The sequence below is a fragment of the Schistocerca cancellata genome, chromosome 3 (genome assembly GCF_023864275.1).
Source record: "Schistocerca cancellata isolate TAMUIC-IGC-003103 chromosome 3, iqSchCanc2.1, whole genome shotgun sequence".
Taxonomy (NCBI): domain Eukaryota; kingdom Metazoa; phylum Arthropoda; class Insecta; order Orthoptera; family Acrididae; genus Schistocerca; species Schistocerca cancellata.
In genome coordinates, this window is record NC_064628.1 from 232,679,404 (window position 1) to 232,700,836 (window position 21,433).

Genomic DNA, 21,433 nt, shown 5'->3' on the forward strand with positions numbered 1-21,433 from the left:
GGAAATGGCATGGCAAGCCGTTCCACAGGACTACATCCAGCATCTCTACGATCGTCTCCATGGGAGAATAGCAGCCTGCATTGCTGCAAAAGGTGGATATACACTGTACTAGTGCCGACATTGTGCATGCTCTGTTGCCTGTGTCTATGTGCCTGTGGTTCTGTCAGTGTGATCATGTGATGTATCTGACCCCAGGAATGTGTCAATAAAGTTTCCCCTTCCTGGGACAATGAATTCACGGTGTTCTTATTTCAATTTCCAGGAGTGTATAAGCTGAGCGACTGTATTTATGTGTAAGAACTCCTCCCAAGACCCTGGATCGAATAACGGTATCTACATCTATGTGGTTACTCTGCAATTCACACTTAAGTGCCTGGCAGAGGGTTCATCGAACCATTTTCATACTACTTCTATACCATTCCACTCTCGAATGGCGCGTGGGAAAAAAGGACACCTAAATCTTTCCATTCGAGCTCTGATTTCTCTTATTTTATTGTGATGATCGTTTCTCCCTACGGAGATGGGTCCCAACAAAATATTTTCGCATTCGGAAGAGAAAGTTGGTGACTGAAATTTCGTAAATAGATCTCGCCGCAAAGAAAACCGCCTTTGTTTCAGTGACTGCCACTCCAACTCCCGTATCATATCAGTGACACTCTCATCCGTATTGCGCGATAGCACGAAACGAGCTGCCCTTCTTTGCACTTTTTCGACGTCCTCCGTCAATCATACCTGGTAAGGATACCACACCGCGCAGCAATATTCCAGCAGAGGACGGACAAGTGTAATGTAGGCTGTCTCTTTAGTAATAATAATAGTAGTAATAATCCTAATACTGATTAGTAATAAAAAACTTATTGGAAAAAATGAAGTTCTTTTGATTTTCAGCATTAAATAAATTAAAGAAAGTAGGGAGGAGGAGATGGACGTTTCTGAATGTAAATTGAACTGACTTGAGAAGCAGAGATGTGCGTCATTATAATACGAGGACCATGGATGACTGCTATTTTTATAAGTTAAATGATCTCATCTAATATATAGCAACTGCAGATGAGAAGTACATACTTCAAACAAGCTTTCATACACCATAAACAGTATAAAACTGTTTTAATTTCCAGACTGCAGACACTTCTTACAACTGAAGATTTTGATATGCTTTTTCTGATCCAGACTGGTAAAAAACCAACTATCTAGTGCAGGAAGACAGGCTAGTGTAGAACAAAGAAAACACATCATGACTACATTGTATTCATAGCGACACTCTGCAGTTTTATTTTTCATTGTGTATGAATATCAGACATTATTTCTCCAGTGAAATATAGGTAACTTTCTAAAAGTGAAAGAACAATGTGTACTGACTACTCCCATGTTTGACTATCAATGACACCAGTACTCAGAACATTGAGGTGAGGATTGTGGTTGGGGTTAAACCTACATATTTCTAATGGTTTGCAACTATTTATTTCCTTTGATATACTGTAAGTGCCTGATGGTCAAAAAATTTTTTCGACAGGCAGCAAAGAATTTACAGATTCCAAGCAATGTAATACCTACCAAGCACTCCATGAATACTTTTTACAGGCAAAGATTTAGATTTAATAAAATAACTTATTTAGAATATAGAAGCTATACAATAAAGTCAATATGGCTATTTTCCATCTGTGTAGACTTCGCCAATGGAAGTTAAACAGTACAGAGAAGAGATAGACGCTTCTACCTACCTTGTCAAGGGCGTAAATAACGCCAGGACCGATGAAAAATATCCAGAATCTTGGAGAACCGGTGAGTCTCGCCAGACCATGTATTAAACAAAGTAAGTACAGCAAAATGTATAGACTGTGAGTGGTCCAAAAATAATTGTATGCCTTTTTTCTAACTGTTGGGTGAGCAAAGACAAATATTATAACCATTATAACGAACAGCAGCACACCTGTTATACCTGGAAGGAAATACACTGAAATCAGCAACAACATCCAAGTACCAAACCAAAATTAATGACAACAGAAAATTAGTAAACTAATAAGGATGGAAAGCTGATATCAAATATGCCTCACATTCTTTTGAACAGGGTTTATGCTGAGCAATTGTTTCATGATATTACCCTTCAGTTTTGTTGATTCACAATCATAAATAAATTTTGTAAAATATGTATTTCATTGATATTAAAAAATTATTCATCACCATTATATTATATATGAATTACTCTTGACCTGCTAATTAATTTATATTTGGTCATTGTAAATTGACAAAATTACCTAGTTGCCATATACCAATTCAAAATGAAACTAAAATGATATATAAGCCATATGGCTAAAAATTGTACAATAATTTCTTCTAAAAACTCCAAAAGAGTGGCAACATTTGTCCTTAACAGCTAAAGTTCTAAGTTGAATCATTTGGTCACAGTAGCTAGACACTCATCTTCAACCTCTTTGCACGCTATCAGTGCTGGTTAATTTTATGATTTCCTTAATAAATATTTTGGTCTACATGAGTACATGCTGTCATAGATTTAATATGTGGAACTTTTATTACAAATACTATAATGAGTTATATTTAAAAAGAAGCAAAATCTTCTTTTTCGTCATCTATGGAATTTAGGCAGTTATTGTGTCAAATGAAAAAGACATGGTTTTTCAGAGTTTCTTACCTGTTAAAGTCTGGAACAGCCAAAAACTTATTCCTGGTTTGTAATCAGAAGGAAAATGTACTTCGGATGTAAGACATCGAAGATGTTCAATAGGCTGCGTTGACACGTGATAGAAATTGACAATGTGACCAACAGTGTGTACAAGTGAAAAAAAGCATGCAGTGCACGCAGCAATCTTATGGAACTGTATATGAGCATCTAGAGGTATATACTGTTGCACAGAAAATTCTTTAAGTTTTGTAAGAAGGTTTCGTGACATAGTCAGCAATAGCAGGCTGTAGCAAAAGCTGAGTGAGGCAGCTGATCCTCTTGTTATGGCAATCCCAACGCCCATAATGTGCCGCAGGTCTGTGTGTTCAGCCATGAAAGAATAATCTGAAACAGATTAAAGTCTATTGTATGTAGCACAGTAATCATACTGGTAAATAAGAAGTTTATTTTACACTAACCAAACGTAAGAAGATATTCATTTCAGTACATTGGAGAGATGAAGTGACATATTGGAACTCCTTTAGGTAAGTGCATTACTTACGGATGTTGTTTGTTACCCGTAATTTCCCTGTGACAATTAGTTGTAGCGAGATACACTTTGCCACATAATATATTTATTTATGATAAAAGTTTGTTGACATTTTCTACAGTGATCAGCAGAACGTTCCTTAAAATACTTATAAAAGAGAACTCTGGAAAATGGGTCGTCTAGATGCAAAAGTCATAATGCCCATTTCTTTGTGAAATGATGGTGACAGACATCGTGTCAAACTCGACATCCTAAAAGTGAACGAATCGTACAGATTTTATCCACAAAATGAAAGAAATTGACATACTGGAGCTGCTGACGAACGCTTCGTATGCAGTAGCTGTAATGTCGTGTCCCTAGCAGTGAGCAAGGACCACAAATTCTTTGTCTTGCAGTAATAAATCAGTTGGACAGGCTAAATGTTGCAAAATTCGTACCACTGGGATTACTCGAACATTTAAATTAAATTCTGTTTTCAATGTATGTACGGATGTTTTACGGAAAGTGGCAAATTTTTTGTGTATTGAGACTGGCTCTCGTAACCCAAGCTCCAACATTTACGCCCGTAGTATATGTTCGCCAATAAAGCCATTGTGACTTCCTTTGCGTGCGCGTTCAAGTAATGGAGAGTCCTTAATAGTGCTCAATTACAACCAGCACTCTTCGTAAAGGGAAGGAAGAATAGTCGCGATGTGGAGAAGTGAAAAAATTCGTTTTGTTGAATAGTTTTTTTCTAAATAACTCGAATAAGACAAATTATTTTATTCTGAAATTATGTGGTAAGATGGAGAATGCTTTTACCATCTACTATAAAGGCAACTCATATTTTCACCTTAACAATTAATAGTTAGTCGCCCTCTACAAAAAAAAAGAAAAAAACTGAGTAAATGGATCAGCGATTAACTTGAATGGGTGTCATGGGTCGTCCGCCCGAACAAATGGAACGAACAATGACGAACAAAACGAGATTTTTTTTTTTAAAAAAAAAAGAAAAGGTGATAGACCACTTGCCCGACAAAGGCAAAGGTCCCGAGTTCGAGTCTCGGTCCGGCACACAGTTTCAAACTGCCAGGAAGTTTGAAAATCCCCTTTGTTTTAGTGTGACTGCCACCCAAGTACGTGCATCATATCCGTAACTCTCTTTCCCTTATTTCGCGATAACCGCAAGCAATACTCCAGAAGAGGGCGGACAAGCGTAGTGTAAGCAGTCCCTTTAGTAGATCAGTTACATTTCCGAAGTGTTCTACCAGTAAATCGCAGTCTTTGGTTTGCTTTTCCCACAACTTTATCTATGTGATCGTTCCAAGTTAAGTTATTCGTAATTGTATTCTATAAGTATTTAATTGTGATTACAGTTTTAGATTTGTGTTATTTATCATGTAACTGCAATTTAACGCATTCCTTTTAGTACTCATGAAGCTGACTCCACACTTCTCATATTTTCGTCTAAATCATCTAGCAATTCGTTTTGATCTATTAGATGAGACGGTAAATGACAGTACCACGTGCAAACTAAGAGGGCTGCTCAGATTGTCTCCTGAATCGTTTACATAGATCAGGAACAACAGAGTGCCTATAACCATTTCCTGGGTAACTCCAGACATACATCTGTTTCACTCGATGGCTTTCCGTCAGTTATTACGAACTGTGACCTTTCTGACAGGAAATCACGTATCCAGCCACACAACTGAGGCGATACTCCATAGGCATGGAATTTAATTAGAATTAGCTTGTGAGGAATTGTGTCAAAAGCATTCTAGAAATCTAAAAATATGAAATTAAGTTGATGTCTCCTGTCGAAAGCACTCATTACTTCGTGAGAATAAAGAGCTAGTTGCGTTTCACATGAGTGATATTTTCTGAATCCGTGTTGGCTGCTTGTCAATAAATCATCTTCTTTGAGGTAATTCATGATATTCGAAAATCCTACTGCAGTCGACTTTAGTGGACGGGTCTGTAATTCAGGCGAATTACTCCTATTTCCTTTCTTGAGTACTGGTGTAACTTGTGCCATTTTTTCAGTCTTTGGGTACTGTTATTTCTGCTAGCGAGTGGTTGTGTGTAGTTGCTAAGTATGGAGCTGAGTGACATACAATCTGGACCGCAGGCCTTTCCCTTATTAAGTGATTTAAGCTGCTTTGCTATACCGAGAATATCTATTTCTAAGTTACTCATACTGGCAGTTACTTTTGATTCAAATTCTCGAATATTTGCTTCGTCTTCTTTTGTGAAGGAATTTTGCAAAACTGTGCTTAATAACTCTGGTTCAGTGGCACTGTCATCAGTAACATTAGCGTTGTTACCGCCCAGTGATGGTATTGATTGTGTCTTGCCACTGGTGTAGTTTCCATACGACCAAACAGAGTTTTGTTGTGGAAACTATTATAAGCATATGGCATCGAAGTTCTCGCTAAATTTCGACCTTCTGTAAAACTTCGCCGATCATGGGGATTTTGCGTTGTTCTAATTTGGCACGCTTTTTTTGTTGCTCCTGCAACAGTGTTGTGATCTGTTTTGTGTACCATGGGAGATCAGTATCATCTCTTATTGATATATTTGGTATGTATCTCTCAATTTCCGTTGATTTCTTTGAATTTAAACCACATTTTGTCTACGCTTACATAGTCAGACTGGAAAGAGTGCAGACTGTTTCCTAGGAAATGTGTGAACTGTGCATAGAGCATAGGTAACACATACCTCCGGAAACGTACCAGAGTCCTTTATTGAGTTGCAGGATCAACGCGCTATTAAGCAAGTGGTTAAAACATTTTGGCTCATCTCTGTACATCGAGCTTAGTAACGTTACGAATTGTAGCTTTCATGTTTAATTACATTCTTATGTAGGATTTCTTTGCTTATTTCACTACTTTCGTGCCTTGTAACAAATGCGTTCTTTGCTACACTGTCTGGTCACATTAATGCGACCACCGCCTATATTCGATGTCAACGTGCAATAACTATTCACAAATGGTAGGTGGTGGCAGTAACAGTGGAGGGTGTACAGCATAATGCTTATTGCGGGACATGGAAAACAGTGCAGTCGTTGTCGATACGAGGAAACGGGGCGATTTATCTGATGTCCAAAAGGGCTTCATCATTGGCTTTTCGGCCAGTGGTGGAAGTATTTCCGAAACAGCTAAGTTTGTAAATTGTTCGCGTGCCATCACAGTTAAAGTGTATCGTGCATTGCAAAATTTCACTATCCAAAAACGGCCCCGAGACAATTGTGGTGCACCACGGGCTATCGATGACAGGGATGGACGACAACTGCGGGGAACAGACGTTTAACTGTTCAGCAACTGACCGCCCAGATGAAACAAGGGGCTACTAACAGTTGCGTATGTGTCTCCACAGCAGAGGCCTGGTACATTCACCCATGCTCACTGTTGTTCATCGGTGACGAAGACTGGAATTTGCTCTCCAGTACAACAACTGGACGTCCTCACAGCAACTGGACGTTCTCCGAGTGCCGACGGGTGGCTCCATCAGATAATTTACATTTTATTCTCCAACGGACAGATGTCCGTTGGCGTGTACCCGTTGGCGGGTACGGCGTGAAACATCCGAAAATAAACATCCTGCATGCGTTATGGTCTGGGGAATGTTTTCATAGCATTTCCTGGGTGATGTCGTCATTCTGGAAGGCACAATGGATCAACACAAGTATGCATCTATCCTTGGGAACCACGTCCAGCCATAAATGCAGTTTGTTTTTCCTCGGGACGATGGCATCTACCAATAGAACAATGCAACGTGTCACATAGCCCGCAGTGTACGTGGGTGGTTCGAAGAGCACCAGAATGAGTTTACAATACTGTCCTGGCCACCAGACTGTCGGGATTAGCACCCAATCGAGAATCTGCTTGCCCACCCCAGGCGGGCTGTTCTCGCCGTGGATCGTCAACCGAGAAACCTAGCGTTGCCGACCACGAGACTGGGGTGGGCATGGCTCCTTATATATCATTATATATATATATATATATATATATATATATATATATATATATATATAAAATAAAGTGGTTGGTGTTGTGTACTTACGTATAAATCTTTCAATGAAGAGCGCCACTGTAATGACGTAGAACACGAAGAGATAAAATATATTCTGTCGGTTTTCTTCTAAATACGTAGTTATGCTGTCCCACCATTGCTGCAGGCAGTTGCGTCTTTGCTCGTGTGGTGGTTCAATATGGAAGGAAGTCATTCTGAAACAGAGAAATGTAGTCGATATGAGAAAGTACCGCTTCTATCATTAAGCGTGACATGTACTTTCTACTGCAAGTTCATGAAACCAGTACGAAATAATGGAAAACAAGCGGGACAAGCAGATTACAAATGCAGAATGCTTCTGCCGTTTGAGACCATTATGTCCCTGGAACGCTTTTGTGGAGAAGCCTCACATGGCTGTCAGCGGCCAATACACGTTACTTTGGTGGCGTTTGACTAGGGTGTAGTCGATTCGAAGCATGGACGAGGAAGAATTCTTCATCATTAACGGAGGAGTGGAGCTGGCTTGATATTCCTGGCCGTCAGTTCCTGCTCTAGAGTTCTCAATTAAATCGCAAACCGTCCTTACAGTACGAGATATAGTGAAGCAGGAGACTGCTGAAACCATGATGAGGGGGAGCAGATAGCTTTCAGAGTAAATGATACATTGGTAGGAGATTTGTTCAGTATTGTAAGAATTTTATAACTATTACTCAAAGGACTGGGTTGTCAGGTTCATTAGATGCCGCCATGGCATGTTTCAAAGCAGCCCCAACAAATGACATCCGTAATATGAATATGTCTCCCACTACACCCTGAGAAGTAATTTCAATCATAAAATCTTTAAAATGAAAAGAAATGAGTGGAATCGTAAGATATTAAACAAATTATTCAAAAGTGTTCTTCTGAGTGTGGTAACATACACTCCTGGAAATGGAAAAAAGAACACATTGACACCGGTGTGTCAGACCCACCATACTTGCTCCGGACACTGCGAGAGGGCTGTACAAGCAATGATCACACGCACGGCACAGCGGACACACCAGGAACCGCGGTGTTGGCCGTCGAATGGCGCTAGCTGCACAGCATTTGTGCACCGCCGCCGTCAGTGTCAGTCAGTTTGCCGTGGCATACGGAGCTCCATCGCAGTCTTTAACACTGGTAGCATGCCGCGACAGCGTGGACGTGAACCGTATGTGCAGTTGACGGACTTTGAGCGAGGGCGTATAGTGGTCATGCGGGAGGCCGGGTGGACGTACCGCCGAATTGCTCAACACGTGGGGCGTGAGGTCTCCACAGTACATCGATGTTGTCGCCAGTGGTCGGCGGAAGGTGCACGTGCCCGTCGACCTGGGACCGGACCGCAGCGACGCACGGATGCACGCCAAGACCGTAGGATCCTACGCAGTGCCGTAGGGGACCGCACCGCCACTTCCCAGCAAATTAGGGACACTGTTGCTCCTGGGGTATCGGCGAAGACCATTCGCAACCGTCTCCATGAAGCTGGGCTACGGTCCCGCACACCGTTAGACCGTCTTCCGCTCACGCCCCAACATCGTGCAGCCCGTCTCCAGTGGTGTCGCGACAGGCGTGAATGGAGGGACGAATGGAGACGTGTCGTCTTCAGCGATGAGAGTCGCTTCTGCCTTGGTGCCAATGATGGTCGTATGCGTGTTTGGCGCCGTGCAGGTGAGCGCCACAATCAGGACTGCATACGACCGAGGCACACAGGGCCAACACCAGGCATCATGGTGTGGGGAGCGATCTCCTACACTGGCCGTACACCACTGGTGATCGTCGAGGGGACACTGAATAGTGCACGGTACATCCAAACCGTCATCGAACCCATCGTTCTACCATTCCTAGACCGGCTAGGGAACTTGCTGTTCCAACAGGACAATGCACGTCCGCATGTATCCCGTGCCACCCAACGTGCTCTAGAAGGTGTAAGTCAACTACCCTGGCCAGCAAGATCTCCGGATCTGTCCCCCATTGAGCATCTTTGGGACTTGATGAAGCGTCGTCTCACGCGGTCTGCACGTCCAGCACGAACGCTGGTCCAACTGAGGCGCCAGGTGGAAATGGCATGGCAAGCCGTTCCACAGGACTACATCCAGCATCTCTACGATCGTCTCCATGGGAGAATAGCAGCCTGCATTGCTGCGAAAGGTGGATATACAGTGTACTAGTGCCAACATTGTGCATGCTCTGTTGCCTGTGTCTATGCGCCTGTGGTTCTGTCAGTGTGATCATGTGATGTATCTGACCCCAGGAATGTGTCAATAAAATTTCCCCTTCCTGGGACAATGAATTCACGGTGTTCTTATTTCAATTTCCAGGAGTGTATTAACTTATTTGTTTAACCAGCTGTTTTCCACTGGAACATGTCTCGACCGGCTGAAATATGCTGGTCAGCTTCTGTAGCAGAAAGGAGATACAAATATTTCATCACTTAACGTCCAATTTCACTTTCCCCAGCTCCTTGGCGGTTTCAGAAAAGGCAATATACACTGAGGTAGCAAAACTCGTGGGATATCCCCCAATATATCGTACCTCCTTTTGCTCGGCGTAGTGCAGCATCTCGATGTGGCACGGGCTCAACAAGTCATTGGAAGTCCCATGGAGAAATATTAAGTGATGCTCCCAAATCATTCGATCGATTTGTCCAGAATTTTCATCAAACCAATGGCGAACAATTGGGCCCCGGTGACATGGTGCATTGTCATCCATAAAAATTTCATCGTAGTTCGGGTACATGAATTCCATGCCTAGCTGCAGATCGTCTCCAAGCAGCCAAACACAACCATTTCCAGTCAATGATCGGTTGAGTTGGCCTAGAGGACCCAATCCATTCCATGTAAACACAAACTCCACAATTATGGAGCCACCACCAGCTTGCACAGTGCCTTGTTGACAACTTGGATCCATGGTTTCGTGTGGTCTGCGTCACACTCGAACTGTAGCATCAACTCTTACCAACCGAAGTCCGCCTGCGTAGCTGGGTGGTAACGTGCTCGTCTCCCACACAAGTGAGCCCGGGTTCGATTCCTGGTCGGGTTGGAGATTTTCTCCGCTCGAGGACTGGGTGTTGTATTGTCCTCATCATCATTTCATCCTCATCACCGGCGCGCAAGTCGTCCAGTGTGGCGTCGAATGAAATAAGACTTGCACTTGGCGGCCGAACTTCCCCCAATAGGGGCCTCCCGGCCAACGATGCCATACGCTCATTTCCATTTACCAACTGAAATCGGGACTAATCTGACCAGGCCACGGTTTTCCGGTCATCTAGGGTCCAGGTGATACAGTCACGAGCCCAGGAGAGGAACTGCAGGCGATGCCGTGCTGTTAGGAAAGGCACTGGCGTCATTCTCTACTGCTGTAGTCCATAAACGTCAAATCCCGCCGCACTGTCCTAACGGATACGTCTCCATTGATTTCTGCGGTTACTTCACGCAGTGTTTGTCTGTTAGCACTGGCGACTCCGTGCAAACGCCGCTGCTCTCGGTCTTAGAAGAAAGCCGTCGGCCACTGCGTGGTCCGTGGTGAGAGATAATGCCTGAAATCTGGTATTCTCAGCATACTCTTGACATTGTGGATCACGGAATATTGAATTCCCTAATGATTTCCGAAATGGAGTGTCCCATGAATCTAGTTACAATTACCATTCCACATTCAAAGTCTGTTAATGCCCGTAATCACATCGGAAACATTTTCACATGCCCTTTTATAGCTTGTGTACGCGATACTACCGCCATTTGTATATGTGCATTCGTTATCCCATGACTTCTGCCGTCTCAGTGTACAACCTACTTCTTAACCATCTAACTACAAGTAATTTATTGTCAAAGTCACAGTTTTGATTTCTAAAGTGTTCCGAAGGCTCTTTACATATACTGAAAGTGTGTACTTAGTACGTTAGACAACAAGTTACAGGCTGCTTGTGTATTCTGTGTTCTTTCGAAGGCTTTTGACGCTTTACATTACAATATCCTTATAAGTAAATTAGAACGTTTTGGTGTATTAGCAAAACGTTGTAAAAGGGTTGAAATCGTATCTCTCTGACAGGATTAAAAAAGATCGCATGTTCTAATAGCAGTTAGCAGAGTATAGCAGATAGCATCTATCAAAATGAAAAACAAGCCCTATAAGCATAAATCTGGATACAATTACTTGTCGAGTTTTGAGCCATTCTGTCCTATGATAACCATCTGTCTGTTGACATTACAGGGGGCTTCCAATGTGAATCCCACTCATTCTTACGCACCCTTCAACTCCCTTTTCAAAGAATCACGAGCGGACACGTGCGAACACGCCTGTCTGCTTGCGAAAATGGCCACCAGCATAAGACACAGGCTCCTATAACGAGTGCACGTTGTCGATTGGTGCGGAATACGCCGATACTACGAGGCGTGCTTTTTAAGTAAGTACCGTTTTGCCACACCGCGGCCGCAGCGCTGTGCAGTTTACGGAGAAAACATTATGAATGATGCAATGGTAAGAAAGTGGGTGATAGCATTTCAATGTGTCGGCACAAATGTGCATGATGAACAACGGAGTGGGCGTCCTTCGGTCGTTAATGAAAGTTTGGTGCAGGAAGTGGACAATAAGGTGAGAGAAAACAGACGCTTTACGATTTCCTCCTTGCGGGATGACTTCCTAATGTTTCTCATAGCGTTTTGTATGGCATTGTGACCGAGAACTTGAATTACCGAAAATTGTGCGCACGTTGCGTACCGAAAATGTTGACGGATGTGCACAAAACCAACTGTTTGGACAGTGCATTGACTTTCCTTGAGCGGTACCACAACGACGGTGAAGACTTTTTAAGCCAAATTGTTACGGGCGATGAAACATGGGCGGCCTACATCACACCAGAATCAAAGCAACAGTCCATGGAATGGTGGCATTCAGATTCACCCAGAAAAGTGAAGTGTAAGCAAACAATTTCTGCCCGGAAAATCATGTGCACAGTTTTTTTTGGACAGAAAAGGAGTATTGCTTGTGGAATTTCTGCCTCGTAATGAGGCAATCAATGCAGCAGCTTACTGTAAGACATTGCACAATCTGCACTTTTCAATTCAGAACAAAATACGTGGCAAGTTGAGCAAGGGCATCGTTTTGCTGCAAGACAATGCCTGACCGCATGTGGCGAATCAGACCAAAGATCTCATCACATCTTTTCGATGGGAAACTCTAGATCATCCTCCGTACAGCCCCGATCTTGCGCCCAGTGACTACCATCTGTTCCTGCACTTGAAGAAATACCTGGGCGGTCAGCGTTTTCAAGACGATGACGAAGTCAAAACAGTGGTGATGCAGTGGTTAACAAGTCAGGCGGCAGACTTTTATCAGGAGGGTATTCAAAAACTGGTACAACGGTATGACAAGTGCCTCGATATTGACGGAAATTATGTAGAAAAATAGATGAAGGTACAGGCTTTCATGTAAAAATAAAATTATTGAGATATCTTAGCACATCTTTTTTTAATTTCAAACTGGTACTTACTTAAAAAACACGCCTCATAGTTAAAAATCGCCATGGGTAGAAATCAGAAGGATTAGTGTCACGTGGAATGGGAGACTATGCTACTAGATCTACTTGATGAATCTATCTCTGCCCAGGAGAGTTAAAGCCGTCATGAAGGAGAAGGGTGCACATACCCCATATTAATGTCCACTAATTGGTATCTGGATACTTTTGATAAGATAGTGTGCAGTTGCGGCAACAGTGAGGTGCTCTCATACAGATTCAGACAAAACTGCGTTACGATTCTGGTCGTAGTAAACACGCGATGCAACTGCACCAAGCATACTTTAACTGCCAAGGGTCATCTTAGCTGTACTAACTATAGTGTAAGCCCTTACATCATACACTGTTTAATAATGTATGAGTTTTTTTCTGTGCATGCACTTCTATACTCATATGTCAAAATTTGTAATAAAAACAGTGCTTGTTTTGTCGGAATTATTTTTCGTAGTTCGCTTCCATGCCTTCAAAAAAATTAAAAATGTGGAGTCATTTTCTTTTCATTCTTTCTTTTTTTTTTTTTTTTTTTTTTTTTGACAAGTCAGAGAATCCAACGAGACCTAGTGCAGGGTCGATCCTAACTTTCCCTGAGCCTGTCTACCATGAAGGAAAAGCACACATTGGTTCACTAAGTGAAAGTGAAAATATGAAGTGCAGGAAATTTTCTTATTGAGCCTTTATAAAATGAGTGTGGACAATCAGCTAGTCACTGAAAGAGGTTACAATGGATACCATACTATGGCTACTGCTATAATGAGGCACGCGTTTTGTGGTACTTCTCTAATTGCTACAGTACGGGTCGAGAGTTTTATGGGAGGAATCTTTACGAGTGAGTATGCCACATTCACTTAACCGGGAAAAAGCTGTAGGCGAATGTCTTTTATATGGGTATCTGACAAATACTCTCCGTCATTGTGTCTGAAAATTGGTTTGTGGATAATAACACTCCTTAAATGGCCTGGCCTGCCCAGAGTCCCGACCTGAACCCAATGGAACACTTTTCGGATGAGTTAGAATGCCAACTTCGCTCTAAATTGCAACGTCCAATATCACTGTCTTCTCTGGTTTCTTGAGAAAGAATGGGCTGCCATTCCTCCACAGACATTCAAACACCTCATTGGAAGTGTCCCAAGCAGAGGTCAAGCCGTCATGAAGGGTGGATAAGCCCCTTGTTAATGGGGTCAGATAGTGTAAGGACGTACTTCTCCGTGGCTAGAACCCATTTCAGAGATTTTTCGTGGGTTTGTAACCGCGTACGATGCGATAAAAATTACCTGTCCCTGAGATACTATTACAGGCAGTCTTGATCAGTGTGACTCATTTGTTATGAGTGTTTCATTACCAGTTCTCAGGAACGAGCACGGAGAATGGAAACTGTCACCCATGGTATTTTAATAGGACCATACTGACAGTCACCTGAAATGATTTCGACGAATCGTGAAATCTCAAGTCAGAGAAACTAGATCGATTAATATATGTCTGATCGTGTCGTACTTCCCAATCTTTTACTGTTGTAATAACAAAACTGAGTGAATCTAAGGTATTTCTACGTATGAAAAGTTATTGAAGCTGTGCAGTACTCGTAATATGAAGATAGTTGCGTTGTACTGCATTTTTCTCAAGGAATTTGAGTAGCTAGCTCTTCAAAACACTCTTTACGTCTGAACTGAGCTGTCCTAGACTGTCCGATCCACTTCCATTGGTACTTCCACTTTAGCTAAAAATTGCGTTCTCCTGGAATGTGTCAACCAACGGAAATCAGTCACTCTATAAACAAAACATTTGCATATAATCTTTTCCTAACATTTTAACTTTTACCTGCAGGCCATTAGGGCAATTGCATCTAGTTTCACCACTATGTAGAATGAGGTGTGGCAACACGCCATCAGGTCCATACAGATTATTAAGGAAATGAACTTCATGTGGTTGTGTACACAGTTGTCGATAGTCACTCTGTTCCACCGATAAAAGCTGCCACAATTCTCGATTTTTTTTGTTTGTTTGCTTGAATACATTACCCATTTTCTTTGATTACGCTATGCGTGTTTGAATGGCTTTAGGCACATTGACATATACCGTGTAAGACGTTCATTTACTTGCACGGGAAATGCAAAAATAATGTAATAAACGGTACAAACCTGGCGACATTGGTCGAAGTGTCTAGGAAATTCTGCTTCGCGCCTTTGCAGTCGAGGCCGATGGCGACGAAGTCGCCCTTGTACTCCTTCATCATGAGCTTGAAGTCGCTGTAGGTGAGGGAGTCCTTGTGCTGCAGGCCGGCGTCCTGGAACATGCCGTCGATGAGCTCCGTCACGTGCTGGTCCGACAGGCTGGTGGTGCGCGCTATCTCCACCAGGGACCGCAGCATCTCCGACAGCTCGCCCTTGTCTATCACGCCGTTGCGGTCGTTGTCGCACATGTCGAAGATGATACGCAGCTTGTCCTCTGTTTTGCCGCGCGAAAACAAGACGACGGTGTCCAGAAATTCCTGTAAATAAGCATTACAGTGGACACTGTAGCCTTTGCTAGGTCAAGCAGCAGTTCATAGAGCAGAATCGTAATCAAAAGCATTTATTCGAGATGGTATGCAAAGGTTCCCTGACCATATTAGCTGAAACTGATATATCCTAGTTAGATCTATCTCATTCTGCTCTATTGTCTTCAAAGCTGTCCCTTGCAACAGAAGACACTTGTCCCACATTACATTACATTACATTAATCCTTGTTCCATAGATCATGAATACAACATTTCGTAATGATGTGGAACGTGTCACTTCAACATAAGATTTCCTCACCCAAAATAATTTATTGATTAATTAATTTTTTTACTTACAGTTACTACTTCATTTCTAAGAATTCATCTATTGAGTAGAAGGAGTTGTCATTCAGAAATTCTTTTAATTAGCTTTTAAATGTTGGTTGGCTATCTGTCAGACTTTTAATACTATTTGGCAAATGACCAAACAATTTTGTGGCAGTATAATTCAACACTTTCTGTGCCAATGTGAGATTTAATCCAGACTAGTGGATATCATCCTTTCTTCTAGTGTTGTAGCTATGCACTTCGCTGTTATTTTTGAATTGGGATGTGTTATTAATGACAAATTTCATAAGTGAATACATTTGTTGCGAAGGCACTGTGAATATCCCGAGTTCCTTGAATAAATGCCTGCTAGGTGATATAGGGTGGGCTCCAGCTATTATTCTGAAACACGCTTTTGTGCAATGAATACTTTCTCTCTTAGTGACGAATTGCCCCAAAATATGATGCCATATGAAAGCAGTGAATGAAAATAGGCATAGTAGGCTAATTTACTGATATGTTTATCACCAAAATTTGCAATAACCCTAATAGCATAAGTAGCTGAACCTAACTGTTTCAGCAGATAATCGATGTGTTTCTTCCAATTCATTTTCTCATCAATGCACACATCCAGAAATTTTGAGTATTCTACCTTAGCAACGGACTTCCGTTCATAGTCTATATTTCTCAATGGCCTTATGCCATTTACTGTACAGAATTGTATAAACTGTGTTTTCTCAAAATCAAGTGAGAGTCCATTTGCAGAGAACCACTTAATAATTTTGTGAAAGACGTTATTTGCAATTTCCTCAGCTGATTCTTGCTTTTTGGGTGTGATTACTATACTTGTATCATCAGTAAAAAGAACTAACTTTGCATCTTCATGAATATGGAGTGGCAAGTCGTTAATATATATTAAGAACAATAAGGGACCCAAGACTGAACCCTGTGGGACACCATTCTTGATACCACCCCAGTTAGAGGACTCTGCTGGTTTTTGTAGACTATCTGTACTGTTAATTTCAACGTTCTGCATTCTTCCAGTTAAGTATGAACTGTTTTTTAATACTTTTAGAGTTCATTCCGAAAATCTATCTTTTGTTAAGGTGTTTAGTATTCACTGTGATACCACCTGAAATCCTTCTCCACTGTATAAAATACACGCCCCTTCAACTATGAGAAGAGGAAGAAGTCTCATGGAGATAACTCTGGTTTTTAGTAAAAAATATGTATAGTGTAGCCCGTATGCAGTCGTGCATTGTCATGGTGGACTACGGAGTCTGTGTCCGTGCTGCTTACCCTTCAGCCCCTGAGGTAAGCTGCCAACTTTACTCACCTTACTGACTATGGCAGCCAGCGTCAATTAAAATGAAGCACATCTTAAGATATTACTGTCTCTGTAAGTATTTTTGTTTCTTACTGAGCAGGCAAACTACACTCTTAAGAAGCTCTTAAGTTAGTTGATGTTTTCTGGATTCAGTTGTTAGCTGCTAGACGCAAATTGTTATGAAATACGACTGAGAACTGCTGGCCGCGCGAATATTTGACTTCGACCCGCAGGCTGCAGTTTGACGGCCACTGCCTTTAGCAACTTAGGTAAATCATTGCAACATGGAGACCCCTTATGGAATGGAGGCTGACCGTACTAACATTCTGCAGGAGACCAATCAGCAAATGAAAGCGACCACTACCTTTGGGAGCTATTTAAAATGTTCGTACTCAACGAAAACAGTCGACAGTAGTGAGAGTGGTTACTTTTTACATTCAATCTAACTCCATTCATTTGCATATCTTTGGGAAGACTGCTCAGATACGTTAGATTACCAGACAATGACATCTCTTTACACATGACACTACCTCTCTGGGGTATCTAAACGTGAGACACACTGTTCAATTACCTACAAGGAAATACTTTTAATGGAAAAGGGGAAATTAATGATCCGCAGTAGGTATGTAAAAATACGTCTACGCCTTTGTGTCATCCCTCGTCCGCCCACACATTACACATAAAATTAATAATACAAAATACAAAACAGTCGGTAATTAATTCAAAGTTTTTATGTTGCGTATGGCCTCAAAAGCTTTCTGTGCTTTAATGACCCAAATAATCATCTACGTACGCTACCTGAGCAGAAGTGTCCGGACATTTCTACGTTCTAGGTGCTTCAGTCCGGAACCGCGCTGCTGCTACGGTCGCAGGTTCGAATCCTGCCTCGGGCATGGATATGGGTGATGTCATTAGGTTGGTTAGGTTTCAGTAGTTCTAAGTCTAGGAGACTGATTACCTCAGATGTTAAGTCCCATAGTGCTTAGAGCCATTTGAACAGCCCTGCGTAAAGCGGCACTGACCACTGGATGTCATGAGAGGCGGATTCCCTTCCCCCTACAAAAGGCGGGGGTATCTTGATGTCATTAGTGAAGCAGTGACAGCAAAGTGGCTGGATCAGGACACTAAATAACATTGAACGTGGGCTAACCATTGGATGTCAGCCGTGCAACATACGTATCAAGGAACTTTCAACCCTTCCAAGGTTGCCCAAGTCTACTTTTGGTTACGTAGTAGTGAAGTGGAAACCAGAAGCAACAACTACATCTAAACCAAGACCAGAAAGACCTCATGAATTGACGGACAGGGAAAGTCAGGCGCTGGAGAGAGTGGTTGCAAAAAATCGCATGAAATCAGTGAAAGAAATCACTCGTGAGTACCAAATTGCTATCAAGAGTCCCACTAGCACAACGACTGTGTGTAGTTAGTTAAGGAGAATGGCGTACACTGGTCAAGCAGCTCCTCATAAACCTCACGTTTCTTAGCCAGTGCTAAGCGACGCCTAAAGTGATGAAAGAGCAACGTTACTGGACAGTGGAAGACTGTAACCGAATGATTTGGAGTGATGAATCACGCTATACACTGCAACAATCCGCGCGAAGGGTCTGAGTTTGGTGACTGCCTTGAGACCGTTACCTCCCAACACGTACACCGTCGACAGTGAAGTACAGAGGAGGTGCTGCTACGGTATGGGGGTGTTTCCCGTGGTTAGGATGAGGTCCTATCATGCTTCAGAAAATCGTCGGAACTGGAAGACTGTAAGATATTTTGAAAGTGTTTGCTTCTGCTATTTATGCTAGAATGCGGACCTTGTTTGTTTTCAAACACAAAACTTAAGGAACTTGTTTTATCTTCAACCTTAACTTCGTTCAGACTTCACGCCTTTGCTCACCTTTAAGGAGTGTTGTGCTCTCGCTTATCAACTGATTATTTTTACGTGTTGAAATGATGAAGTCCCTTACTCCTTGACAGACGTAGGGGAACGATGCGGGAGACCCGCACCGCCGTACCAGGCAAGGTCCTAGTGGAGGTCGTTTGCCATTGCCTTCCTCCAACCGTAGTGGGGATGAGTGATGATGATGAAGACGACACTACAACACCCAGTCATCTCCAGGCAGGTGAAAATCCCTGACCCCGCCGGGAATCGAGCCAGGGACCCTGTGCTCAGGAAGCGAGAACGCTACCGCGAGATCACGAGCTACGGACACATGTTGAGAAACTTAATTTTTTTTTAATCAGGAACTTTAACTATTGTGCAGTTTTTCCTTGCGAAAGAACTTTGGTTAATTCCGGACTTTAAGAAATTTTACTTTCTTAATATATATAAGACTTTGTTAAAACTATGCTCCAGAAATAAACTTGTTATATTGTGATCACCCGTCTCTGTAGTAGAACCGGACATATCAATCTGAACATAGTTTAAAGCATTGTGTGCTGAGTAATCTGAAACAATATTTTTGGAGACGACGTGAATCCTGTCATAAAGTAGCATCTGCAAAGCAGTGGTTTGTGGACATCACTACCTACTTTGGTTTTGACTCAACGAAGGATACGCTGCCATTCATCCACACACACCCACAAACCTCAATGGAAGCGTCCCCAGCGAGTTGTCATCAAGGCGAATGGTGGACACTCCCTGTACTAATGCCCACGATTAGATATCCGAAAACTTTTGATCAGATAGAGTATTAAATTTTTCTTCTCCAAGTGAGAGTGACATCTTAACCAACGAACAATTCAGTTCGTAGTCAGTTGCCACGCTGGTTCAAGAAGGATGTATGGGAAGATACTAGCAGTTTTCAGTGTGCTCATAAACATTTTCGCGAAAAGTATAATTATGGGAAGTTTTGGGTACCACTACATACACTCTAAGAGGGAAAAAAATAAAATAAAAGAAGCGTCACGAAGGAATTACCCGAATAGGACGGAAATCGGTAGATGTGATGAACATGTACAGACAAACAAATGATTACAATGTAAGAGAAATTGGATTGTTTATTCAAGAGAAAGAGGTTCACGAATTGAACACGTCAGTAACGTGTTGGTCTACCTCTGACCTGTAAGCAAGCAATTTTCGGCTTGGCATTGATTGATAGAGTAGCTGGATGTCATCCTCAGTGATATCATGCCAAATTCTGTTCAATTGGTGCGTTGGATCGTCAAAATCCCCAGATAGTTGAGAGCCCTGCCGATAATGCTCCAGACGTTGTCAGTTGGTGAGAGAACCGGTGACCTTGCAGGGCAAGGTAGGGTTTGGCAAGCACGAAGGCAAGCAGTAGAAACTCTCGCCGTGTGCGGGCGGGCATTATCTTGTTGAATTATACGCCCAGGATGGTTTGCCATGAAGGGGCGTAGAATATCGTCGACGTACCACTGTGCTGTAAGGATGCCGCGGATAACAACCGGAGGGGTCCTGCTATGAAAAGAAATGGCACTTGACACCATCAGTCCTCATTGTCGGGCTACATGGCGGGCTACTGTCAGGTTGGCACCCCACCACTGTCTGGGGCGGCTCCAGCCACTTGACGGGAGTACACTACTGGCCATTAAAATTGCTACACCACGAAGATGACGTGCTACAGACGCGAAATTTAACCGACAGGAAGAAGATGCTGTGATATGCAAATGATTAGCTTTACAGAGCATTCACACAAGACTGGCGCCGGTGGCGACACCTACAACGTGCTGACAAGAGGGAAGTTTCCAACCGTTTTCTCATACACAAACAGCAGTTGACCGGCGTTGCCTAGTGAAACGTTGTTGTGATGCCTCGTGTAAGGATGAGAAATGCGTACCATCACGTTTCCGACTTTGATAAAGGTCGGATTGTAGCCTATCGCGATTCCGGTTTATCTTATCGCGACATTGCTGCTCGCGTTTGTCGAGATCCAATGACTGTTAGCAGAATATGGAATCGGTGGGTTCAGGAGGGTAATACGGAACGCCGTGCTGGATCCCAACGGCCTCGTATCACTAGCAGTCGAGATGACAGGCACCTTATCCGCATGGCTGTAACGGATCGTGCAGCCACGTCTCGATCCCTGAGTCAAGAGATGGGGACGTTTGCAAGAAAGAACCATCTGTACGAACAGTTCGACGACGAATGCACCAGCATGGAATATCAGCCATGGCTGCGGTGACCCTTGACGCTGCATTACAGACAGGAGCGCCTGCGATGGTGTACTCAACGACGAACCTGGTTGCACGAATGGCGAAACGTCATTTTTTTCGGATGAATCCAGGTTCTGTGTACAGCATCATGATAGTCGCATCCGTGTTTGGCGACATCGCGGTGAATGCACATTGGAAGTGTGTATTCGTCATCGCCATACTGGCGTATCGGTCACCACTTGTTCGCAATGACGGTACTTTGAACAGTGGACGTTACATTTCAGATGTGCTACGACCCGTTGGTCAATCCTTCATTCGATCCCTGCGAAACTCTACGTTTCAGCAGGATAATGCACGACCGCATGTTGCAGGGCCTGTACGGGCTTTTCTGGATACAGAAAATGTTCGACTGCTGCCCTGGCCGGCACATTCTCCGGACCTCTCAAAATTGAAAACGTCTGGTCAATGGTGGCCGAGCAACTGGCTCGTCACAATACGCCAGTCACTAC

The 21,433-nt window shown here is 42.8% G+C and overlaps 1 protein-coding gene across 1 annotated transcript in view; it reads right to left on the reverse strand.

Annotated features, from left to right (window-relative positions):
* Positions 1–21,433, reverse strand: part of LOC126174871 (dual oxidase) — a 557,146-nt gene that overhangs the window by 36,442 nt on the left and 499,271 nt on the right. The window contains exons 14-17 of the mRNA XM_049921282.1: positions 14,823–15,172; positions 7,212–7,375; positions 2,651–3,025; positions 1,722–1,939 (exon numbers count right to left, since the gene is read on the reverse strand). Of these exons, the coding sequence (XP_049777239.1) occupies positions 1,722–1,939; positions 2,651–3,025; positions 7,212–7,375; positions 14,823–15,172 (1,107 nt within the window). The remainder of the gene's footprint in view (positions 1–1,721; positions 1,940–2,650; positions 3,026–7,211; positions 7,376–14,822; positions 15,173–21,433) is intronic.